Source organism: Aspergillus udagawae (assembly GCF_001078395.1).
Source record: "Aspergillus udagawae IFM 46973 DNA, scaffold_2, whole genome shotgun sequence".
Taxonomy (NCBI): Eukaryota; Fungi; Ascomycota; class Eurotiomycetes; order Eurotiales; family Aspergillaceae; genus Aspergillus; species Aspergillus udagawae.
The window spans coordinates 2,130,330-2,154,581 of record NW_025091265.1 but is presented as its reverse complement, the minus strand read 5'-3'; the positions used below and the strand labels follow the sequence as shown (position 1 = coordinate 2,154,581).

Here is a 24,252-nt window from a genome sequence, read left to right as displayed (position 1 = left end):
ATGATTTAGATGACCATGAACATACATGATAGAGCCTTGAAATACTCATTTCGATTTATTCTACTCGTTGTAGACGAATATGCCGTTCCAAGAATCATTTATCATACCCATAGCGACCATAAAACTCCCGCCAAAGCAGATCCATAACCATCGCTCATCACTCATAAGAACAAAAAGGGTATCTATCTAGTATTCCCACCCGGAGAACCCCAACGGCTTCCATTCCTGCCCCGGATACGCCGTACTCGACATGGTGATCTCCTCGCCCGAGTCGTCATCCCACTGCACGGGCAGTTCCACCGGTGCATCGTCGGGGTTGACCGCCCTCGCCTCGCCGCGGTGCGGATGGCCCTGGCTCTGGCTCTGCACTTGCTCTTGCCCTTGCACTTGCTCGCAATTCTGGTCCCCGCCCTGGTCCGCCGCAGCCTTCTCATCCGGAACAACAGGCTGCTGCGGCTGCCCGTGTACCTCTGAGTCCTCCTCGTAGGTCGGCAGCCGCGACGACTGCAGAAGACGCTGCGTGGTACTCTCCAGCCAACTTCTCTCCCCCTCGCGCGCGGTCGCGCCGGCGGCGTGCTCCTCGTCCGAGTCGCTCGGCAGCGTGAGTTTCCAGGGAAGTTCCTGGTCGCCGATGCGGCTGGTGCGCGGGTTGCTGCGGAAGGTCCCCAGGTTGTTGGCTGGGTCGGAGGTGTCGGTGCTTGGGTAGCTGCGTTCGTCGGGCCGTGGGGGGAAGGTCTTGGGGCTGCGGGAGCGGAAGTGGAGGTCTTGGGTGTAGGCGCGGTCGACGCTGCGGCCGCGGGAGGGGGTGCGGGGGATAGCCGGGGGGATAGAAGAGGTGAGATGTGGGGGTGGAGAGAGTTGTGGAGAGAGTTGGGGATGATGGGGGCTTGGTGGTAGTGTCATCTGTTGTAGTTGGTGATGGAGTTGGAGGTGTGGAGGAGGAACAGGTGGTGGTGATTGAGGGGAGACCCTGCCGCTATATGAAAAGGAGCCAGCAGGTGACGGCAGTCTATCTAGTGGAGCGAGCCGACTGTCAGGTTGCTGAGATAGAGATGCTGGGGCTGCCGCTGCTAAGTGCTGACTGCTCCTGGACGCCCGGGGCGAGCGCCTGAAGCGAGAGAAGGATTCCGGCGCAAAGTATCCCTCTGGCGGTGGATGTTGTCCCTCGAACGATGTCTGACTCTCCACGTTTGACCGGCGCCGACCACGACCAGTCCGGTCGTCTGAGTAGAAGCGTGTATGTCCCGGTGCTGGATGCGAGGAAACCGGACGAAGCCATTCCATTGTCTGTGCAACAGACGACTCGGGGGCACGTCCATGCGCCTGAGTCTTATTTTGCTGTTGCTGCTGGGAACGACCGAACCATGCCTAGTTGAGATATCAGCTTGATACGGGCAACCAACGAAAACGGGCTTGACTTACACCCAGCCTATCAAAAGCTCCGCGACGCGACCGGTCAGCTTTTGGCGAAGGCTCATCAGAGAACGAGGGATCTCGATTCCGTCTGAACAATCTAAACATCTCCGTTGGCGGTTTGCTCTTGGGAGATGCTAGCTTCCGTTGAGGCGATCCTCTTGCAGCCGGATCAGCGTCAAAGAGGTCATCCTGCGAGACCTGTGCATTTGAAACCGTCCGCGGGCTGCTTGAGCCAGCGACAGAGCAGGATTCATAAGAAAAACTAGCAGTTACAGACGAACGGCTGAGGCCTCTGGAATGAGTGAAAATTTCAGCCTCATCGCTGCTCATGCGGCTCTTCCGAGCATGCCAACGGCTGAGGCCAGGACTCGGAGTGGTAGCCGTGCCAGCAACACTAGGAACAGGCGTCTGATTCGCTGGACTCAGCATGTTGCTGGGATTAAGACTTTCGGGTTGACCGACGCCAATAAGATCAAGACTAATCTCTGCTCTTGCACTTGCAGATGGGGACGGCCGTGCTGGGGACTTGGTCAGCTCGTATTCGGAGTGAGTGCTCATTGCGAGGTCATTATAGGGACATCTTGCATAAAGATATAAGGGAAAAGTCAAACTCAAACTCACCCAGTCCCAGCCTGGATGATGGCTGCAGGCCCGAATACGCCTCCAGTGTGCCCAGCGAGGAGATGGAGGGAGTGCTTATGCAATGAAGAGGAGGTGGAACAGAGAGGCTTGTGCTAGTTGCAAGGTTGACGGGGGACTGCTCTAAGCCCCGCCAGACACGGTCTAGAAGAGGAGCGCCTGCAGGTGGCGGTGCTTCTGCGTTTTCTGCACCACCAGGACTCATCTTTGCATCGTCAATCGCATTTTTATTGGTGATCACCTTGTCGCTGAGCCCAGAATAAAATGTAGCATTCTGGTATGGAGCCCTCAACAATTGATCTCGTTCCTGTGGCTTGGCGTTTACTTGTGCAAGGCCAGCCTCTTTCCGACAGTTCGAGTCCATGCAAAAGTCTGTCGCTAGAGTCGCTCCGGTTGCATCGACAGGGAATGGGCGCTTATCGTCGCTTTTTAGAGGCTTTCGATCTATCTTTGTCATTGTCGACACTGTTTTTCTTCTCAAAATCCTTCGTAGTTGAGCTTTTGACGCAGACGAGCTCGACGGCGCATTGGAATGCGAGCTTACCATCATCTCACTGGGCAATGGCTTTCTAAGTATACGTTCCTGTGTATTCGTTTGGCGGTATAAAAATGCTATATTGATATCATCAGCACTTCGTCGTCTACTCTCACTTGCCGCTGCCTGCTGTGGCTCTACTTCCCAGCGCAGTTGCGTCGATTCGGTCAAGTCTCCTGTCCGTCTGATGATAGGTAAACTCGCAAACTGCACAGTATTCCACTTGAGAGTCATACCGTCAGCCTCATTTTGGTCTATGGCAGATTGAAAGTCTGAAAGCTGGATTTCTCTGCGATAACCGCGCACTCGGTGGAATCCCTACTGATCAACATGCAATTAGAGGTGAGAGACAAATGATCGGCGATGTATTCGACAATAGTTAGGAAAGCATTAATCATGTCCGTTCTGACTTGGACTGCATATGTTCATTACACCATGGTATCAAACAATAGGATAAGTAAGACAGGACAAGAGAGAAAGAAGACGGATGCAGCGAGGGAGCATCATATATAGACCACACAACCTTCGCTCTCACGGGCTAATAAATAAATGCAATAACCGCCAAACCAAACCAAGAAATTAAGAATCTACCTTGTCTGTCTCCCCTCTCTTCAGCTTATTTCTGCCCTTGGCGAAGAAACCCTTGGCGGCCTCGCCTGCTCGGCCGCTCAGGGCTCCCGCCGTATGTAACAGGTCCTTTCCCCGTTGCTCGACCTGTTGTTTGTTCATTATCGAACCAAGCGGGGCAGATGGACGTCGTGTATGGCCCGATCCAGACGGAGGGCCATCTGGGTTCGATGAGGTGAAGTGCCCAAGAGACGACAGTTTCGGGAATTTCCCTTTGGATACGACTGCTTTAGGCTCGACAGAGGGAGCCTTCATGCTCTGCTCCACAACATCCATGTGTTCCGGATGGGCACGAATCACCACCTGTAACCAATTCTTCAAACCAGTATCGATTGTCGCGAACTGGTCCCGTGTACGATCATAAGCTCGCACTCGCTCCTCAGAAGATTGAATACCCATAATGTCACGGAAGCCCAATAACGTCGGCTCAACCGTGGGTGGCATCTTGGGCTCAGGAAATGGGGATCGCTGCTCCATACTTTGCCGATTGATAACTTCGGGCAGGTAGCTTTCATTCGAGTCGCTGCTATTTTCCATGGCAGCAGGAGTCACTAGGGTGAGTTTAGGCTTCTCAGGCGTCTGCTGGAGGTCACCACCGTGGCCTCTATCTGTTGCCATCTCCGTCTCGCTGGGGACAGTCTCTGGCGCTAGCTCGGTCGTATCGTTTGCCACAGGGAATTGTCCTGGAATTGGGATAGCCGACGGCGAGGCCGCCTGCAATTCCACGGGAGGTACCTCCTCCTCCGAGGATGATGATTCCCACGAGAACCGTCGTTTCAACTTAGGTTTTGAAGTAGGCTGAGCAGGAGCAGCCGGTGCCGGAGCACTCATAGGCGAACTGGAGTACAGATCCTGCTGCGAAGCATTCTGAGAAGCGCCGTAGACAGGGGCCGGCGGCCTTAGATCCTGAGGGCTTGATTCGACTTGCTCGCTCCAATATATTTCGTATTCACTGGGGATCAGACTATCTTGTCGACTGGTCTCTGTGTCTTGTCGAGCAGTCTGTGGCCTGGTAGGATTTTGCTGCTCTGTTTCCGCTGAAGGCGTGGTTTCCCGGCTTAAGGAGCGAATTATTTCCTTTCTCAACCGATCACTCTCGGTATCCTGAGGCGAAGTTTCTGCGCTGTTTGAAGGGATGATAACTGGAATTTCTTCATGGCTTTTGATGGGGGAATCTGCAGGCTGGTTGGCGCCAAAGTTGAGCGGCGCTGGTAGATCGCTGTCGGAACCAGTCTGAGGCAGTAGCACAGAGGCTCTATGTGGCAGTGGCTGGTGGAACGAGGAGGAGCTGTCTCGAGGGGAGTCTGAAGGCGTCTCCGACGACAACTCTGCCAGCACAGACGGAGGAGCTGCCTCGGCAGTGTTATTGATAATCGGTTTCCTCGAAGGGCTGTTACCTGGGCTGGGAAGGCTAAGATCTCGACGATGACCAAGCTTAAATACCGTAGCCTGATTGTTGGTGTCTTTCGGTGTTGAGAGTTCACCGGGCTCCTCCACGATTGTTGGCGTCTTTTCTTCGTTCGGACCGCGAGTACCTATGATGGGACTGATGACCGACGTGCTATCACTATTGGATCGTGCAACACTGTCGACAGTGGTGCTTGGAGTGTCGGGAACGTCGAATGCTTGGTGTACAACTGAACGGAACCCGAGCGACGGGTTGTGCTGTAGCTGATGGGTTTGTTGAAGGTCAGAGCTCTGCTCTTTCTGCACGCTTGAATCCGAAGCCAAAAAGTCAGCGTCGAAGCCAGAAAGTCGTCTGACATCAGGGAGCTCAAGGCTTGCGGCACCAGGCGCGGTTCTTGGAGTGGCACTTGAGTCGTCGACCTTGCCGTGACCGACATCGTTCGGCGCATTAGGTCCCGGCCCCAGTTGAAGTTCGTGGTCTGCGGTGGCAGGCAGCTGAGATGTAGAGACAGGTTCAGTATGGGAACGGCCCAGACCGGAGGGACTGTCATTCCGAGGAGTGTCTGGCGACTGTTGGCGTCTCTCTTGCATGCGTTTGTAGATGTCGGCAGGGCGCACGAAAGGCAGAGGCTTGTTCAAGGGAGCACTGCCCGCAGTGCCCTCGACAGCATTGCGGTCTGCCGACCGACTGCGACTTTCAGCAGGTCCTACACCGAGCGTTGCCACCTGATCCATTGAGCGTGATCGGTCCATGCTGGGTAGCGGGGGTCTCGACGGATCCCGAGGAGCTATTCTGGACAGGTCGTTGGTGCTCTGGCTGAAGTTTGTCGGCTGGGGCATCGGCGGCGGCTCATCGTCGTATTCCTCGTACTCATCGTCACCCCAGTCATTCCCGTCGTACGAATATTTCTTCGCCTCGACCCAACGCTTGGTCTTTGCGCGGTTAACATTTGTTTTGAACGAAATTGGAGTTTCGCCGCGGACTTGTGGTGCCACTGGAGTATTGGTACTGGGAGATGAACTGTATGTCCCAGACAGCATCTGTCAGCTGAGCTCAATATACGCCGTCCTAAGCGAACTTACAGCGTCTCATACTCCGGTTCGTAGGGAACTTGAAATGGACGAGCCATTGCTACATGCACGAGGGGGAGATGGACAGCTTGGCAGCATCAACGAACTGAGACTAAAGTCGGCGCAAATAGCAAATCACCATAGGAGGCACATCTGCAGGATGTCCAGACGATGAAGAATTTGTTATCGAAATCAAGACAGGTTGTGCTGGACCCTGGACCGAGTTCGACGGAGCCTAGAGAGGAAATGCGCTACGTTTCACAAAATGACGTGGGTACGATCGGATCGCGATAGCACCTGATGCTCAGCCTCGGCGACGTGTCAATGTTGGGTAGGGGTATATCAAAAGCAGCGAGTTGTGAAAGATAATTTTGCCGATCAGCTTCCTGAGGATTTGACTCTCTCCCTCAGCGACAGTCGATGATTGTTGTTTTTTCCCCTCTGCCGGTCATGATGGGGAGGTACCCCTGGTACTTAAAATAAACTGCGGCCTGATGCGGCCTGGGGAACAACAGTGTGGCTGTAATGGCTGTGCAAGTGGCACCCCTGTCACGTGGAGAACTACCACACTTTCCCCCATCCGGAATGACACGAATCCGCCCCCATAGAGACAGAGGACGGGCGTCTTTCTTGACCAGATCAATACTCCTGTTCATGAACTCTTGAACATTGACGATATGGAACTCCCTAGTCTTTCCTAATTCACTACTAATCCCAACTTCCCTCGATGCTTACTTGTTTACTCCCCCTATTTGACTAACGCCGGATACGCCTCAACCGTTGCCTTCTCCTTATCGATTAGCTCGGCCTCTACTCCGTACATTATAGCCTATTCCTCAACTTCAAGCTGCCTTGAAACATATATACTAGCGGCCACTACAAACCTGGAATCTTGAAAATGGTCGGCCCCTCCATCCAGGATCGCACGGGCGAATTTCAGGCCATCCTGGGGCAGGCCCAGAAACGCATCGCAACTTCCAAAGTCGGCTCACAACGTCAAGCACTGCTTTCGGACTCGCAACGGAGACAGGCGCATGCAGGCACAGATGGACAAGGACAAAGCAAACGCCGGTCGGAGTTTGCTAGGAGAGCCGCGGAGATTGGACGAGGTATCACAGCGACAACTGCGAAGTTACAACGGTTGGCTGAGTGTGAGTAGTTGGTTGCTGGTCGGATTTCCTTCCTCTTGCTGATCTCAAAGTAGTGGCGAAGCGCAAGACGCTCTTCGATGACAGACCTGTCGAGATCTCGGAGCTAACCTACGTCATCAAGCAAGACCTGGCGTCGCTGAACCAGCAAATTGCTTCTCTCCAAGCGCTTACATTATCGCAACATCCGAAGACGAATCGGTCAAGAGCGGATCAGGAAGGCGAGCACAATGACAATGTAAGTGGACTCCAAGTGGCCGACTTGCGCAACGCTAATGTCATCCAGGTCGTGGTTATGCTCCAAGGAAAGTTGGCGGATGTCGGTGCGAACTTCAAAGAAGTCCTCGAGGTCCGAACGAAGAACATTCAAGCGTCGCGATCTCGGACAGAGAACTTTGTCTCTTCGGTATCGTCCAAGTCGCAAGTCTTGGATCCGCAACGGTCGGACTCTCCACTGTACAACCCCTCCGGACGGAGGACGCCACAACCAGGTTTCCAGGGAGGTTCTTCAGATCTATTGACGCTCGATCCCTCAAATCCCTCGCCTCTTGGGCGCCCATCGTTCCAGACAGATCAGCAATTACTGGTCATGGAGGAGGCGCAGACGAACAACACGTACATTCAGGCCAGAGGCGAAGCCATTGACGCTATCGAACGTACCATCAGTGAACTTGGCGGGATCTTCGGCCAACTGGCTCAGATGGTCAGTGAGCAGTCAGAGATGATTCAACGGATTGACGCCAACACCGAAGATGTGGTGGACAATGTTGAAGGAGCCCAGCGCGAGTTGATGAAATACTGGAACCGCGTATCCGGTAACCGATGGTTGATCGCCAAGATGTTTGGTGTCCTTATGGTGCGTTTCTCTTTTCTTGATGCCATTGCAGGAGCTAACGAAACCATTGCAGATTTTCTTCCTTCTCTGGGTTTTGATAGCCGGATAGATATACCCCTTATTTTTTCTAATGTATTATTATGGGCCCTGGCTCTTGCTTAACACGTCGTACCCGCGTTCGGACGCGTGTTGCTTATCTTTTTTCACTTGAACATGGAGCTATTTCTATTCACAAGTGACCTGGCTAGACTTTTCTTATGATCGATTATTATGGGCTGATGTCAATATTATGTTGCTGGTTTTGAAATCACACTGTCGACAGCGCACGTCGACATGTATGTATAGTCCTCCATTGCTGCTAATCCATGGTTGCCTTCCGTCAATAGAGGGACTGTTGCAGCACTAAAGTTTAGATCTCATTACTGGTCATCACAGAATTCACAATGTAACCTTATACACGACCCATGGAGAATGTAAACCGGATCCTCACAGCGATGCGTAATCACACCTCGTCGATACATCTCCTTCTCAGCTGCTTCAAACCATACCTGTCTTAGACCGGGAGGAGCAACGGGCTCTTGCTCGTCAGCGACCGTTTGGTCACTATCCATAGACGCCAGGTACTCATCCCAGTCCTTTCGCATCCGCAGCAGGAACTGCCTCCGTTTCGTCCAGGTGGATGATACATTGTTGGCATGTGTGTGGTGTGTGCGCGTGTGAGTATGGCTCTGTATGTTCCTGGCGTGCGCGTGCTTCGCTTCTGCGGACTGGTCGTCCGCTGCGGCAATGAAAAAGTCTAGGATCCTTTCGAGCGTGGATGACGTGAGGAGAAGACTAAGCCAGCTTCCGGTCGAGGAGGGTGTGAACTCGGGGTTCATCATGTGGCGCACAGAAGAGCAGAGGAGATGCATGCAGTGGTGAGTTGAGAGGAGGACCTCGGTCGTTGTGAATGGAGGCCGTTGAAGGATGGACAGTTGCTCTTCGAGCAAATGGAGCAGATGATGGGGTTTTCCTGTTTCCCTTGCTGCGTCTCGGGCATCTGCGTAGGTCTCGAGGAAGAATGCGAGGTATGCCCTGGAAAATGTTAAAAGCTTCGTAAAGGCTGGCATGGGGTCAACTGGGTCGACGTACAATGGATACAATAACCGAGATTGAAGCACGCCCACACCTCGGCTGTGGATAACTTCCTTTTCGGTCTTACAGGATGACCAAAGAGACTGAGCGTCAGAATCATGCTGCAGATGATGCTGTACTGCGTAATCGGCTAGATAGTATGACAGTCTAAGGCAAGTCACCCAGCAGCGAGTCAGGTCGGCGAGATAGCCGAAGGAATATTGGGGGAATTCATCGTGCGACCTGCTAGCAGTGTACTGCGGTGGCTGGGGTGGAAAAAGCTCAGAGATGAATGTCAGGTCATCTCCTGGAGAGCAGTCGCTGTTTTGTGGATATCGGCGCTTTCGATGATGAAGATATTCGCAAGATATCGCATACTCTTCTTGGTGGATTCGTCGATACAGCACCCGACAGGACAACATCAAGGAATAGATGTCTGTCAGTGTGCAGTGTGCCAGTATCTTAGTAAGAACATTGCCTGGTATTTCCTCCCAGATCGAGTTCCTCTGTTTGGGGAAGTTGCTAAGAAAGTCTCTATCAGCCTGTATGCGCTCTAGTTGCACAATGACCGAGCATACATAGTGGATCTTCCTCTTGACGAACGGGGATGTCTTTTCTGCAAAGCATGGCGAACGAGATCTAGAACGGGGTGACTCATGTTCGTTTCACTCCATTGAACGATCTGGCCGAGTTCCTCTCGATGTTTGTCGTCAGGGGATGCTGTAGTTCGAGTATTGTTTGAGACCAAACGGCTGTACTTCAAACCAACCGAAGGCTAGGTTCCGACGTGATTGAATGAGAAAATACTGAAACAATTGCGCATCGCCGTGGGTCTGGCCCCAAATCAGGTTTATGTCTTGGCTAATCTTGTTAATCGTCTAGTCCCACTAAACCGCTGTCAGATCATACTCAAATAGTCAACTTGGTGGATCAACTAAAAGGCTGAAAATGGTCTGTTGCCACTGGTATGTCTGACACGTAATGGTGAGAGCAACTCGGACGAGGAAATATCAACGAACCCGTACTCTTATGGCAGTTCTTTCTGACACTCTCCAGGGCTCAGCAGATTGCACGCCCTTGACTCAACTGAGGATATTACGGCCAGATCGTAACTGTGCAAGATGCTTGTGAGAAGGAAATGTGGTTCCGAGCGTTGAGAAGGGTATGCGGACGATCTGTAGATTCACCATCGCCAGTCATCCCTTTCCTGGTGGTATTGTGCGAGGAGACCATCCCAGGGGTCCCAAATCAAGGCAATGGACCCGAGCAGCCCATGTTTGGTGCAGGCAGAATAAGGCTCTTGCCTATGCATCAGTGTGGTTGCAAGATCTCCCGCAAAGGGCCGTTTCTGTGTGCTGCTCTCTGCCATAGCCGACGATGTCCGAAGTAGTTCACGCTATTCTTTTTGTTTGATTGACATACTATAATTGAAGTTTCAAGAAATTGTAATGAGATCTTTACCTGTCTGCTGGTGTCAAAAGGAAGGGAAAGATAACAAACAAGACTTTGACCGGAGAAGGAGAAGCAAGCGAGCATGTTGTAGAATGCTGCCGGTTTCGGATCGATAATTGTACTACCTTACAATTAACCCTTGAAATCATGCAAGATGACATCCACCTTCTGATTCAACAGTTCTATGCATCCAACCTAATCATATCTTTCGAAGATCCAATCTTCGTGCTCCAAGTTTCAGTCACAGTCACTCCCATAGTCTCCAAAGCCAATATATACGTCCATCGGCGAAAGACCCCTGATCTCTTCTACACCAGCTCTGAGAGCATCCATCACGACACTAACCCAACGCGCTGCTGAATTCTTTGCCGCTAAGGGGTCATCGCGAACCTCGGTCTCGCTGAAGTATTCAAAGTCAGTGGCGTAGCTAACGTTGTCAGCTATGTGTCGAGCAAGTCGTGTCAAGAGGAATGGCATACACTCTCCGACTTTCCGGATCAAACTTGAGAAACGACACGCCAACATAATCAAGACCGTTCTTGTTGAATTTACTGTCATACGAACATGTCAGGCTGGCTCAAGCTGCAAGATCGAGCATACTTACACAGCCATATCAAGCATCTGTTTCTTGATGCGCGGAAGCTCATCAGCATTCAGGAATAGAGGCGCGTCAGCCAGACTGAAGGTTGGGTAGTGTCCCAGAACCAGAATCCACAGGTATCCGCCGGGGTTCTCAAAGGTAAGATCCTGATGCATCTCCCTCTTGCCGTAGTACTTGGGTGTATAGCCCGTGTCTGACAAGATTCTCCAGATCTTGCATTCGTTGCGGAAAAGCTCAGTCGCATTGACTTTCATAGATCGCTTGCCACTCTCATCCTCTCTCATGAATGAATCTGCTCTATTGTCGATGAAATTAGTGACGAGACTTGCATGAGACAAGACGGAGACATACTCCAGGAAGAACTTGACGACGACAGGATCCTTCGTCTCGCATTCCTCGGCTTCGAACATGGCCCTGCGCTGGTGGTAATTGTTGTTGTAACGCTCCCAGAGGATTTTCTTCAAGCGATAGGCACGTCCCGCGACTGGGAAAGTGGCTTTTACGAACTTCCTCATGACACTTCCAGCAGGGAAATCCTTATTGACTCCTTCGCATCGGCACTCACCCTCCATTACGAGATTGACAATGTGGAGTGAGCTGGGGAAGAAGCATGAAAGAAATCTAAAGAGTGATATGAGCTTTATGCTGCTCACGCGCATACAAAGCATCAGTGAATGGGATAGAATGTAGCGTGGTCCAAAGCGAGACGCGTCTATAATCTCCAGGGTCTAGCGCTGACCGCATGATAGAAGTACTGGTTGAATTATTCACGACTGTATATCTCTCAAAGGTTAGGTACTTCGCCTCTTCTACCTCCCCAGGTTCCAATATCAAACATTGAAGCACCGTCTAAAAATATGTCCATACAAAGTGCGATAACACATCAACAGTTGAAATCAAGGCTCGCAATATAGCCCAATGATGATATCACCATACAGCTGAGCATCCAAGTCCAATTTCACCTTGGCATGGAGATTCAGATGGATCTTGATATTGATACTTTCCCTCTTGCCATCGTCCCGTTTCGCCAGACAATACATCCGCAGTGATCACGTTAAGCGGGGAGACGCCGCCTCTCGCTCGATGGGTCTTTTAGACGCTGAGACGAATGAAATGCGCTATGGCGGGAAGGGGGACACACAAGGTCACATCTGTGGTCCGTTTGATCTACTCGAGATCGAGAGTGGATCCGTCACGCTTGAACGACGGCAAAGATGGCTGGCTGTGAAGTTGCCGGAATAGCAAGCCCGAGAGAAGGAGGCGCTGGACCTGGGGATTTCTGGGTCTGAAGGTGGAGTGGGAGGGGTGTGGGCGTTGTACTTTGACCGGGACGAGTATGAGCTCCCGGAGGGGACGCAATGGGTAAAGCTTCATTAAGGCATGTTCCAGCCGGGAGGTAGTGAAATCTGTTTTTGAGAAAATCGGTTGTAATAGTATTATATCATGTAATTTGTTCTATCGAAAGACTGGGTTGTCGGGCTGTAAGAACTGCAAGGTTAATGGTAATGTTGCATTCCGCATTCAGCAACACATGTTGCATGAGGCTGCGGTCTCGAATTAACATTAATACATGCAGAACACCACCGGGCAAACAGCGAAGAATCAAAACAGTCAATCATTATCATCACTCATAGCTATTAAGCTCACGATTCACCGCGTTGGAATGAAATGCTTGGATTGCTCCTGCTGCTCGCTGAACGACTCGGGAAACGCCGCGATGGCAGCCACAATGCCAACGGCCATGAACGCCAGGGAAATAATGGACCAAATGACGCCCCAGCAGCGGGAAGAGCCACCATATCTCTGCGCGAAGACACTCGCATCGGAAGTATTGACTTTGCGGAGAATGAGATCGTCACACTGTTCACATTAGCATGAGCTAGTCAAGAAATAGACGAAGGACGTACAATATCCCAGACGCTATAAAGCGCCGACATGACTCCGATAAATAGCTACCGACGGTTAGCAATAAGCCAACAAAATTAAGGCAGGGGAAAGACATACCACAACCCACCGCAACGCCTCCCCGTGGACGATAAACCAACACGCAACCAGTAACCCGACAGCCAGCAGAATCGTCACGATAGTCAACCAGTCCCTCCGCGCCCACCACAACGTAAGCAAAAAGCACACGCCCAGAATAATACTTGCCACCTTGCTTGCGACAATGTCAAACCCAGCGAAAATCAGCAGAGCGCCGATGATGGATGAGCCTAGGTATCCCGCCGGCAAGGTGATAGCGCTGATGCCCCCCTGCATGTGCGTGACGCCGCCCTCGTGGGGGTCTAGCGAGATGGACTTTACTCTGCCTCCTGTGCAGCATGCGGTGATGGCATGGCCGAATTCATGGAAGGCGATGACCAGCATCTGTTGTCATTAGTAACAAGCAGACGGTAAATACAGGTAGGCAGTTCGTACCTTGAAAGGCCATAATGACCAGCGCACGTAGGGCAAGTTCCAGAGGAGTGCGATGACAACCACGTACGCCCCCATAACGCCCAAGGTTACTGCTTGGGTGTGGTTGACTGAGAGATCTCGCTTGCGGAAATGAGGCTGTGAAGCCTGTTCCTCGAGTACCCTTGTGACGAGGGCTGCATACGGTGCCATTTGGATATTGTCTATGTCTGATGATGATTAGAAAATCAAAGTGAAGGTGTAAAGGTACAAGGTAGCAAAATGAAGCTTTTATTCCTTCCTCGTGATCAATACTAATGCCCGATTACCTGGTGCCTACGCGTCCAATTGCAAATCCCTGCGCCGCAGTCAACACTTGTCTTATTCCGGCTAGCGTGTGGCTGGTATAAGCCTATTTTTAGTGTTTGGCTTGTGGATACTCAAGTTTGGCCAATGATATTGAGCAATATTTCTACTGCTGTATGATTGGCCAGAAGCAAGTATAGATCTGCATTTCTTCAGATCACCTTTCATCGTGAAGAATATATTATCTGCGTACTCTGTGCGTTGAAGCAATAAGTATTGCTTACGATCACCGCTCATCCGATGGTCACTGACGCCTCTTACGATACCGGCGACAGGTTGATGTTGAATTTGAGTCATCGCTCCACTGCCGGGCCCAACGCTAACAACGCCCCCATGGCGAAGTTTCTTCGGTGGAGATCTTTGAAGATTACGCTAGTATTATTATGAATATAGTGACATGAGAGTGAGATATCATGGACGCTAATAGCATCATTGCCGACATGTCTGGTTCATGTAGTGAAACCAATGCTTAGACTGTCGACCGTCTACGAGACCTAATGGTCGGGATAATCGAGAATGGGAACAGTCTTATTGCATTGCAGGATGGCAATCAACACAATAATATAACCGATAAGACATGAGCTTCGCTCCCGAACCAGGTACCTACAACTTCTCGAACCTCCCATGCCTCCCCTCCCCGTCCCTAAACCTCGCCGCCCCCTTCACACTCTCCGTCGCCAACACTTTCGACCCCATCTCAAACTCCCTCCGCAGCGCATCTTCCATCGACGCCGCCCTATACGCACTGTAATAGCAACTCGCCCGATCAGCATTCATACACCGCTCAGGAAACCGCATCAACTCCCTCGCCAGCACCATAGCCTCCTCCACCGCCCTCCCCTTCGCAACAACCCGACTCGCCAACCCCATCGCCAGCGCCTCGCGCGCACCGACCCCCCGCCCCGTAAGAATCAGATCCAGCGCCCTCCCCAACCCCACAATCGCCTGCAGCCGAACCGTCCCCCCGTCGATAAGCGGAACGCCCCACCGCCGACAGAATACACCGAGGACAGCGTCCTCCTCCACGATGCGCAGGTCAGCGAGCAGCGCGAGCTCCAGCCCGCCTGCGACGGCGTGTCCGGCTATTGCTGCGATGAGGGGCTTGGATGTGTGCAGCCGGGTAGGGCCCATTGGTCCCAGGGATGGAACAGGTTCATCTTTGCTGGACGGGACAGGGACAGGCTGGAGGTTCTCCTGCGTGGTCAGTGTGGACGGGGAGGTTCCGGCAGCGGCGACGGCGTGGAGATCTGCGCCAGCGCAGAAGGTCCCGCCTGCGCCGGTGAGGATGCAGATTTTCTGGGCGGGGTCAGCGTCGAAAGCTAGGATGGCGTTGTAGAGGGCTTTGGCGGTTGCGGGATCGACGGCGTTGCGGCGGTGGGGGCGGTTGATGGTGATGGTTGTGATGCCGTCTTGCGTAGCCGTGAGGATTGATTGTGTCATTTTATAGATGGTTTAGATGATTAGTTTGTCGATAGTCATCTTGCTTTGAGTGGGAGGCCATTTATGGTGAAATACGAGCCTCGGTTAAGGTAACTGTGTGTTGGACCGAGGTGATGACATTATCCTGTGCTGGAATGAATGTACGAACCCAACATGTACATGCTGTGGCGGCTCGCGACCGTTAAGGCTTGCGGTGCATAGCAGTATGCTTATTCGACCGAAAAGCCTCAATTCTCAATCAGATGCCGGCTGCCTAATACTTCAGAGATACCTAGAAGTCACGTTACAGCACGGAGAATCTGGGGGAGTGCAAGGTTGGAGAGGGGGCGAAGTTGATATTTACCGGGGTCCAGGGCCAGACACCTGCAGCGAATTGAAAATATAGAGTACTATAAATCATATAGTTAATATTATATATAGGTACTCTGGGGCCTCTCCCTAACATCAATCAGGCTATATTGAGTGCTTGTCTACGATGATAATTGTACCTTATGGAGTATCTACCCCTCTACTCCACCATGGATGCAATTAGTACAGCGCGTCACTGCAGTTATCGAGTCAATCAGAAGCCGGAAATGTATTGATCTGGACCAACCAGATTGAACGCCAAGACAGAAGAGAAAAGGAGACGCCCGCATGCTAAGTTGAAGATACACTTCGCTCCGCAATGAAACCATCCCAAAAGTCGCAGGTAGTCATAAAGTCGTATGCAGAAAAAGGACAAAAAGAAAACAGATTAAACCTCCCCCTTCTTCTGCCTCCTGCTTCCCTCAGCTTTCCATACAAACCAAGCAACTACGATTCCCAACTTCAACACCATCGCCAACCACAGACTTGTAGCCATATGTGTCACCTTGCTCAACCCGCCCGCCGTCATGGCTCCCAGGAAGAGCGCCAGGAAGGCGCTGGCTCGACGGTTCCGCCGCGGGTTGGATCTCCACCCGCGCGACAGCAAGTCCTTGTCGACGAGCAAGTCGCACAGGAGCGTCGTCAGCACCACGGTCGGGATCTCGTCGAAGGCCAGGATCCGTGACGCCACAATCTGACCCGCGGCCTGGAATGAAAGTAACGAGATGGGAAGAATCTGCATCCATTGGATAGGGGCGCGGGGGTCCTCAGGACGCCGGCTGACGGTGCCAGTTTCGACGAGGATGGCGGCGGCCAGGAGGGCCAGGGTCTGCGCACCGAAGGAAAGGATGAGGGTTGCGCGGCGGCGGGGGCCCAGCAGACGTGAGAAGTAGATGTAAACGATCATGGAGAGGATGAAGACGGTGACGGCGACGAGGGACTTGGCCCAGAGATAGGCTGGGTAGACCGGTTGGCCGCTGGCGCCCAGGGCGATGAAGACGGTGTTTCCTTCACGCTGTGTCAGTGGGTGGTTGTATTCAAAGAAAAACTTGGTCACGGACCGGTTTGCATGCTGGCAAAACTGCCCCAGGCGTTGAAGCAAAGGCCATCGACGAGGCCGCTCACGAAGCCGCAGATGATAAGGAGCAAATCGGTGTATTTGGTATTGATCTCTGCAGCAAAGTGCCGGATGAGGGTGGAGCGAAAACCCTCCGAGTCGGAGACTTCATCGCCGGGCTGAAGCGAGACATCGGTACTGTGCCTGGCAGACCAAAGACCGGGCTGGTCATTGGAGTTGTCCGGTTTGGGTGGAATGGTAAAGCCCATGTTCTATGGATCTATGAGGATACTTGTGAGGACGCTGGCTCAAGCTACTAGCCTATTTATTGGCCCCAGGAATCTTTTTTGTTTGCCATTACGCAGGATTCAGGAAATCCTCCGCCTTTTATGCATCCCCCCGACTGAGCAGAGAGCCAAACGGGCTGAAACATCCCACCAGCCAAGACTGGGTTGAGAAGATGTGGGATGCTGAGCGTCCAGGACGATCCTTTCTTGTCAGATCAGAAATATCTGTATATCCTCATCGGAACACGGCCGAGCCACCACCTGCCTCGTGGCTCGGAACAGCGCACCACGAATGAGGCTGGCAGATAGGTTACACTGCTGACCGCTGAAGAGCAGAGAATCCGATGTCTAGAATCGGAATCGTCCCCGATCTGCCGTATCAGGTATCCTGAACAAAAAATCTATCTGACCGATCTCGTCAGTGTACAGTTTCCGTGCCAAATACTTCAGATGTATCGCAAGTATTCGTCTTGGCGCTGCTTGGCACGATAACACCACGTTGAGGATCCTCGCCCAGATTGTTGGCATCAACCAAGGTTTCAGGCCTCCTTGGGCCTTGGATTCTCGCCGTGGGGACTGCCAAGCAGCTGGTTCAGGCATCCCCCGGTTCCCATTGACCCCAAACAGCTGACTGGATGATCTGGGGGTAGATGCTGATTGCTGACAGTGTTTGCCTTGGCTGGTCACTCGATACCTGAAGGGCGGACCATGGAAGATCCAATCACACCAAAATCTCTTCCAGACGTCTATTCAGGATACTATCACTGCCTCACCGATGAGAAAAGGAGAAAGGCCAGATAGGTAGGCCTTACGGGAGCCTAATGCCTCCATGAATCCTGAGATTCTGCCCAGACTGGTCCATCCCGCGGATGCAGAGTTCAGATACACCCTAGCCCAGTGCCAAGGGATGATCGCCATAAGATAGGCAGTCAAATTTATATAGTTGTTTTAGTGAGTCTTGTCTGAGACGTAGTGTTAACTGTAAATCTGCAATGCACGGTATGCACAGCCTCCGCCAGTATTCTGCTTTTGCTGAATGCGAAAAGGATCAACCTGACTGGTAAAATGAGGATCCGGGGGCGTTTGCAGCCAAGAAGTCTGGTGGGTAAACTCGCTGTAGCTTGCCAAGTTGAGGCAGTGCTTTACTTATTCTGGTGACTGTTTGCTCTGACTGAGCCTCGATCCATGTGTCTCTGATTGGATGCCGTGGATGTTATCTCTAGCTACGTCAGAATTCAGATTACCTTTGCATGATATGAAGAGCCGGCGTTGTCTTGGACTCTTGAATCTTGAAGGTGAACCGCCGAACCTTGGTGGATGCCACCCGAGCAGCAATCCGATATTCGGACATTTGGATAGAGACTGTCAATTGATGTCATTACTTTCTTTGGACTGCGTTGCGAGCAGGTATATTCCATCTCCTTCGGCTTGGCGACTATTCGACACTTCGTTATGCGTTGCCAAGACTGCCATGGAAAGATCCCAGACAAGGCATAGCGGCTCAACTCCCGTCGAACATCCTGGTATTGCCTAAAATGCCTGAAATGGCCATATCCCCAGTGCACGTCTTCTACTCATCTAGTTCTCTGCTGTTCGTTCTGGATAGTACTGGAATATGCTAAATGTCAGAAGTCTGCTAGAATTGGGTATTGTGGGGGGACCTCTGAGTCTATTCGGAACATTGCTCAGTATTGAGATGGAGTATAGCGATTTTATACGCCAGTACCCCACGTCCCCGCTCCTCCTCGATATATAGTGTTATCTAAGAGTATCAATATCTTACTAGGGACGGGCCAGCGGGAAACGACGATAGTCCCTTTGGTTACCGACTTCCAATGAAGACCTTGGCGCTGCAAAGGGTTTCTATTAGTGCTACCTTCTGTTTCACGTTTGCGGGGTGAGCCCTGTCTATTCATGATTGTGGTTGAGTCCAGATCCTGCTTGCCTAAGCAGCTTTCGTACAGCATGAATGACTAACTGCGTTGCTGCCACGCGTTGATGCTAGTGGTATAGACAGCATACCATAGGACACACATATAATAGGCTGCTCATCAAAAATTCGGCTGACCCGAAACAGTCGTCTGCAAGAGATGTCCGCCAAGGGAAAGATGTGAGATCGTAGTGTGTACCACCTGCGTAAATAGCTACCAACGTTGAGGAGAGGTGGCCATACCCAGTAGTTACTCTTGCAGTGCGCCCTGGCACGATTGTTTAATGGCTGTCGTCATGAGCTCCACACTCAACGTAGACATCCGTGCGGTCAAGTCACACGACATCGACATGTACTCAGCTTATCTTTCGGATTCACTCTGCTCAGGCGAGTGATATCCCCGGCTAGCCTTCCTCAACTCCCTCTCCAGCGCCTCGGTTAGCGCCTCCAGCAACCATTGCACCTCCGTCTTCTGTCCCAGCAATGGACTCTTGTAACCAGTCCAATCCCATTTCGGATTCCCTTCTTGTCCATCTGTTTCACCTCCTTCCCTGGCTATGAGATTAAGGAAATACTCCCACTCTTGGTAGCCAAACTCCTTGTGCAAATTGCGCATGGCGTAGTCCATCATCCTCCGTACTTCCCGGAATAACAAGTAGTGGTGGTGATGTATTGTTTCCGCAGTGACATCCCCCCGTGCCCGAGCCGATTCTTCTTTCTTGTGCTCGTCTGCCTCGATCGCGTTGCGCTCCTCCTCTTCTCCCTGGTCAACCTGATCTGCATTCGCGGCTGCTGTGGCGGCAGCGGTGGCAGCGGTGGCAGCAGCGTCCTCGACGTCCTCCTCGTCAGGCTTCTTGTCGGCGACAGCCTCGGTAAGGAATCTTTCATTCCATGAAAGACGGGACACGTCTTTGATCAGTTCCCGGATCGGTTTATCCCCAGGCAGAATGGTCAGCTCGCCGAGGTAGATAGTGAAATCGCGGATCGTCCGCACCACCGTGTCACCAACGTTGGCAATGAGCAATGTCACCGTCGGAACAGCGAGCAACGTCCAAAAGACGAAGAATGACCGTTCCCATTCGGAAGTCGCACGAAAGTCCCCATAACCGATAGTAAACAAAGTTGTGTAGGCAAAATACAGCGCCTCAAAGTACGTCAACGTTTCATTTTGTCCTGGGAGCCAAAACGCGATCGCTCCCAGAAACCAGAGCATCGTCCATATGGTCAACGACGTGGCGAGCGAGATCCATTTCCGCTCGAGCGTGGCAATCTGCCGCACACGTCGCATGAACTGGAACTCACGCTGTTGTCGGTCACGGGAACTATCCTCCCTTGCCGGCTGCAAGCGTGGGACCACATCCCGCAGGTGTTGATGGTCAGATACTGCTTCGCGTACGAGGAACAGGCGTGTCCCTTCTGTCACACTTTCCGCCATCTTCTGCCGTCCCTTCTCGAGCATCTGCGCGCGGATGGAGCCCATGATCAGCCCCAAAATCAGAATACCTCCGACTGCATAAGGAAACAAGAGCCCCCGTCCTTTATGCGTCTTGGGTGCAAAGTCACCGATACCAATAGTCAAGAGGGTAAAATCCGCCCAATACACAGCATCGAGATACCTCCAGTCTTCGATCCTTGCGTACACGGCGGCTCCGCCGAGGAGGTAGATGAGAAAGAGAATCGTTTGCAACATCAGACTCCGCTGGCTGGCCGTCAGTCGAAAATCGCGGCTGTAGTGGCCCCGGTAGGCCCCGTAGACGGTAATTAGAAGAAGGGAAGAGAGCACAAAGTATAGCCCTGCTGCAAAAGCTCCATAATAGTAGGACCCAGCGAGCCACCGACGCGTGCCGCTATCCGAGTCAAATTGTACTTTCGATGCTGCAAAGATACACAGCAGGCAGGTCAAGAGCAGGAATGAGATATACCAGCCAATTATGATTATAGGCTGCGCAATGGAGAACGCGATGCGCTGCGCCATTCCCCACAAAAGGACAAAATTCGAAATAATGGCGCAGCCAAGTGATACCGCATTGACCACAATGACCCTGAAGCTTCTTTAAGCCCGCAAATTCCGGGTATATATGTGTTCGTATACGTACCAATCCGGATCCCCGATACCCCTGATCTGTCCACTGCCCGCCTCGGACTCCATGCTCCATTCCTGGGACAAAGAGCATATGCTGAACGCGCTGGCCATGGGTCCAAGAGTGCCCTGATGAGAGACGTCAACACAATCTTCTTCTCGAAGTCATCAACATACAGCTAACAGAGGATACGCAGTGCTTGCGAGCCACCACCAGGCGGAAAGAGCATGATGAGGGACTTCCTCAATGATATTCTGCGCCTCATCCTGCGAATTCTCGTTGACCATTGTGTCGAGGTTTCCACAGTGCTCTGCCCCTAGCCTGGGTCGGAGTTGTCGAAAGTATACTAATCAATGTATGCTGGCACATTCATTTTCAATGATAGGACCACATTCAAGCAATTCCCCTTGAGCCCCACGCAGAATGAGAAATAAAGAAGTTTTCCAAGCTGATTACTGCAGCTGCTACGCAAGACGTTTCCGTCATCCGGAAATCAACACCGCTGGTCATCCGCGACGTCATGTCACGTGGCAGTCAGTCATTCACAAGGCCAAAGACCAAATTGATTGAAAAGCGGTTTGATCCGCAAATACACATATTTCACTCCCCTAAGAGTAAGCGAAGGAGAGATAGCAAAACAGTTTCAAATAAGTTTCCATCATACACGGTCTTGCCTGCCAACATAGGATCGTTCCAAGTTTGTACATGGCGCCATTCCACCTGAAATGAGGGCGATGGCGAAAGGGGGTTTATGTGTAAATGCCATATGCGTGAAGAAGCGGATAGAAGGTATTGAAAAAAGACCGGTGAAATAAGAGGAATGAGAAAGAACAACATAGCAGAGAAGACTCCAAAACTCCGATCACCCTACATAGCTTGCGCATGGCTATTTTCGGATGGCCAGTGTAAAAGCAAATTGCAACAAGGAAGAAAAAATTACCAAGTTGATCATGGCAGAGGGTATCGTGAGGGTTCTCGGGGTATCGACATTGGTGGCATGCGTCCCCCGACACCGGTGGCGCCAGCTCGACCGATACCGCCGGCGCGGAGATCAAAGTCAGGGTTGTTTTCTAGCAATACGTTTTGTCTTTGCTGGGCGGGAAGAGCTGGCGGCGGCGGCGGACGCCATCGAGGATTGATAGGCCGCTCGGAAATGGAGGTGAAATGGCTTATCTCGCTAGTAGTAGGTGAGCCAGGGGCTTCGGCCAAGTCATCCATCGGTTTGGGCTCACCAGCACCCGGAGTCAGAGCAGATGGCAGCGCACGGCTGGCTGCCGGTGGTTGATGTGACTCAGCGAAACGAGGATCCACATCTTCGTAGTAATTGTCCCCCGAATTGGAACGAGCGTGCGCAGCTGGATGATCAAGGGCATGAACTGGCGAAGGTGAAGGCCCAACGCGAAGATCAGCCGGAGTCCAGCCAGCACGTGGAGGTATGTATGATCTAAATTGGCTAAATTAGCAAGATGTAAGAGCAAGGGGCCTGGGTGAAGGGCAATATCTCACGCTGATCGGCTATACAGACTCGAAGGGCTGAGAGGCTCCGGGCGTCCGTCGCTGGATACTGCATGTGGCAGCTCCTCCTCCGATACTGCATCAGGGCCCAGTTCGACGGCAGAGTCCGTGTGCCTGGGTTGCGATGTCAGTTCGATCGCTTGACCGATTGGCGCTGTTTCTGGTGACGACACTGCCATGCCAATTGGACCGGGGGAGGGTTGTCGCGCTGCCCCAACAGGTGACGGCCCACGATAGTCGAAGCCGTCTTCACCCGGCCGTTGTGACGGTCTCGGGCCCGGTCCGTAGTTGTAGGGCTCGTAGCCAGGATTGAGGCCTCCTGAGACGGGGCCGTAACCGTAGCCCGCAGCATTTGGACCCCGCTGTCCCCGTCCCATCATACCTGAAGGGGCTCCTCGCATGGGACCCATTGGCCCGCCCCTACCATTGGGTGGAGGTCCTCTAGGACCTCCGTACGGACCTCCCCGACCATAGCCTCCACGAGGAGGGTATCCACCTCTTCCACGAGGAGCGAAACCGGGGGGAGGCGGCCCTCGTCGCGACCCCATACTGCCGTCCGAATACTGAGGGCGTAAGCGAGGATCACCAGGTCCGGGTCGCATCCGAGGTCCTGGGCCGTAGGAACCTGCGTATGGATGGTTTCTTGACTCGTCGAGAGGTGCAGTCGAGGGCATTCCATCGCCGCGGCCTCGTGCAGGATACTGACTATCTGGCGGAGGAATATCAATCGGAGCTACCTGAGAATTGAGAGGCGTTCGGTCATCGTCGCTAGAATGTGTCGTCGTGCGGAAGGTGGCGAACATGGGGCCGGAATCTGAATTAGGGGAGGTGGTAACGATGGCCTCTTTCGTTTCGGCGTTCAAGGCCTCTGATCTTGGACCAGTGAATCCGCTGGCGACAGCCGCCGCCGCGGCATTCTGTCGATTGTAGTAATTCTCTCCACTCATTTCGGCATTCTCTGCGATGCGCCTCTTTCTCGCTTTGCGACTAACAAGAGTCCGGCGCATCGCGCAAGTAACCACGCCGCTGATCACCAGCAAAATCGTGGCACCCAATACAATCCAGCCTCCCCATCCTAGATGCGGTACAAAAAGAAGAATGTCCACCAAGAAGGCGAGGAGGGAAACTAGGAGTGTCGGAAGCAGGAGGATCAAGAGCGCCAGAAGATATCGGGGCGAGTGCGACGGGGCGTGCAGGTGAGCAGCCGCGGCGAGGCAAAGGCAAACGAGGGTGAGAAAGGCGGCGACCGGGTGAACGATCAGAATGGAGGATAGGGACCTTCGAGTACTCGACGGTAGATTGAACTCGCTATTATCGGTGTTTGAAATTTCGTCTGAAAGATGTCAGCAACGATAGCCGCCAACCTGCTGCTAGCAGTACGGACGAAACCACATACCAGTAGTGTAGCCGATATGGATGTTGGTGCATTGGCCAGCCTTGCAGAAGCCAAAGACACCATAGTCTACATCGTTGAAAGTCGCTAAAGGGATACCCTGGATGATTGGGGTGGAAAGAACGGAAAGAAGCAAGAGAACAAAGGCTGCCAGGAGAAGGATAGTGAGGGGCGTTGCAGGCTTGAGTAACATGGTGGAAGAGGGGCGGCGACTTCGCCGTTAACGAGAGACGTGAAGGACAATTGGAGAGCGACCGAGTGAAGGGTGGTCAAGATAGGTGACGGATCCTGGATGACAGCGACACACGCAGTCGGCGCAGAACCTGGAAATCACAGGATTGAAGGTGGCATTGCTTGCTCTTCTCCTGAAACTCGGGGCGGAAGATCCAGTGGGTACGATAAGAGATGAGAAGGGGCAGATCAAAGCCAGACAATCTACGTCAATCTCGATAATCGAACCCTCAAACCAAGGGACAGAGGATAGGCACAGGATGAAGAACAGATATGTTCCTCAAGGAAGCGCTATATTTAAGTGAGGAAAGAAGAAGTAGCCAGTCTGGCTCTGACAAAGTCTACTTAAGCGGACTACGTAGTAGT

The 24,252-nt window shown here is 52.4% G+C and overlaps 10 protein-coding genes across 10 annotated transcripts; 1 reads left to right on the top strand and 9 right to left on the bottom strand.

Annotated features, from left to right (window-relative positions):
- Nucleotides 1-186: 186 nt before the first annotated feature.
- Nucleotides 187-2,512, bottom strand: Aud_003070 (uncharacterized protein; the record flags this gene model as incomplete). The annotated part of the gene is made up of 3 exons (XM_043288027.1): nt 187-1,368; nt 1,423-1,934; nt 2,038-2,512. 3 exons carry the CDS (start codon nt 2,510-2,512, stop codon nt 187-189), a joined length of 2,169 nt encoding a protein of 722 aa, XP_043143962.1.
- A 657-nt stretch (nt 2,513-3,169) lies between these two features.
- On the bottom strand, nt 3,170-5,754 carry Aud_003069 (uncharacterized protein; the record flags this gene model as incomplete). The annotated part of the gene is made up of 2 exons (XM_043288026.1): nt 3,170-5,645; nt 5,708-5,754. 2 exons carry the CDS (start codon nt 5,752-5,754, stop codon nt 3,170-3,172), a joined length of 2,523 nt encoding a protein of 840 aa, XP_043143961.1.
- An 839-nt stretch (nt 5,755-6,593) lies between these two features.
- Aud_003068 (t-SNARE syntaxin) lies at nt 6,594-7,787 on the top strand (the record flags this gene model as incomplete). Its single annotated transcript, XM_043288025.1, has 4 exons — nt 6,594-6,846; nt 6,900-7,081; nt 7,130-7,699; nt 7,752-7,787. 4 exons carry the CDS (start codon nt 6,594-6,596, stop codon nt 7,785-7,787), a joined length of 1,041 nt encoding a protein of 346 aa, XP_043143960.1.
- A 310-nt stretch (nt 7,788-8,097) lies between these two features.
- Aud_003067 (uncharacterized protein) lies at nt 8,098-8,787 on the bottom strand (the record flags this gene model as incomplete). Its single annotated transcript, XM_043288024.1, has 1 exon — nt 8,098-8,787. One exon carries the CDS (start codon nt 8,785-8,787, stop codon nt 8,098-8,100), a length of 690 nt encoding a protein of 229 aa, XP_043143959.1.
- Nucleotides 8,788-10,480: 1,693 nt separating this feature from the next.
- Aud_003066 (uncharacterized protein) lies at nt 10,481-11,416 on the bottom strand (the record flags this gene model as incomplete). The annotated part of the gene is made up of 4 exons (XM_043288023.1): nt 10,481-10,670; nt 10,723-10,794; nt 10,848-11,141; nt 11,196-11,416. 4 exons carry the CDS (start codon nt 11,414-11,416, stop codon nt 10,481-10,483), a joined length of 777 nt encoding a protein of 258 aa, XP_043143958.1.
- A 1,078-nt stretch (nt 11,417-12,494) lies between these two features.
- Aud_003065 (M50 family metallopeptidase) lies at nt 12,495-13,451 on the bottom strand (the record flags this gene model as incomplete). Its single annotated transcript, XM_043288022.1, has 4 exons — nt 12,495-12,704; nt 12,752-12,796; nt 12,849-13,211; nt 13,263-13,451. 4 exons carry the CDS (start codon nt 13,449-13,451, stop codon nt 12,495-12,497), a joined length of 807 nt encoding a protein of 268 aa, XP_043143957.1.
- Nucleotides 13,452-14,207: 756 nt separating this feature from the next.
- On the bottom strand, nt 14,208-15,044 carry Aud_003064 (enoyl-CoA hydratase/isomerase family protein; the record flags this gene model as incomplete). The annotated part of the gene is made up of 1 exon (XM_043288021.1): nt 14,208-15,044. The coding sequence occupies one exon, from the start codon at nt 15,042-15,044 to the stop codon at nt 14,208-14,210; it is 837 nt and encodes a 278-aa protein (XP_043143956.1).
- Nucleotides 15,045-15,780: 736 nt separating this feature from the next.
- On the bottom strand, nt 15,781-16,718 carry Aud_003063 (YoaK family protein; the record flags this gene model as incomplete). Its single annotated transcript, XM_043288020.1, has 2 exons — nt 15,781-16,400; nt 16,454-16,718. 2 exons carry the CDS (start codon nt 16,716-16,718, stop codon nt 15,781-15,783), a joined length of 885 nt encoding a protein of 294 aa, XP_043143955.1.
- A 2,309-nt stretch (nt 16,719-19,027) lies between these two features.
- Aud_003062 (potassium channel family protein) lies at nt 19,028-21,034 on the bottom strand (the record flags this gene model as incomplete). The annotated part of the gene is made up of 3 exons (XM_043288019.1): nt 19,028-20,708; nt 20,763-20,875; nt 20,924-21,034. The coding sequence occupies 3 exons, from the start codon at nt 21,032-21,034 to the stop codon at nt 19,028-19,030; spliced, it is 1,905 nt and encodes a 634-aa protein (XP_043143954.1).
- Nucleotides 21,035-21,695: 661 nt separating this feature from the next.
- Nucleotides 21,696-23,848, bottom strand: Aud_003061 (putative pH signal transduction protein PalI; the record flags this gene model as incomplete). Its single annotated transcript, XM_043288018.1, has 3 exons — nt 21,696-22,191; nt 22,254-23,595; nt 23,659-23,848. 3 exons carry the CDS (start codon nt 23,846-23,848, stop codon nt 21,696-21,698), a joined length of 2,028 nt encoding a protein of 675 aa, XP_043143953.1.
- Between the last annotated feature and the right edge of the window lie 404 nt (nt 23,849-24,252).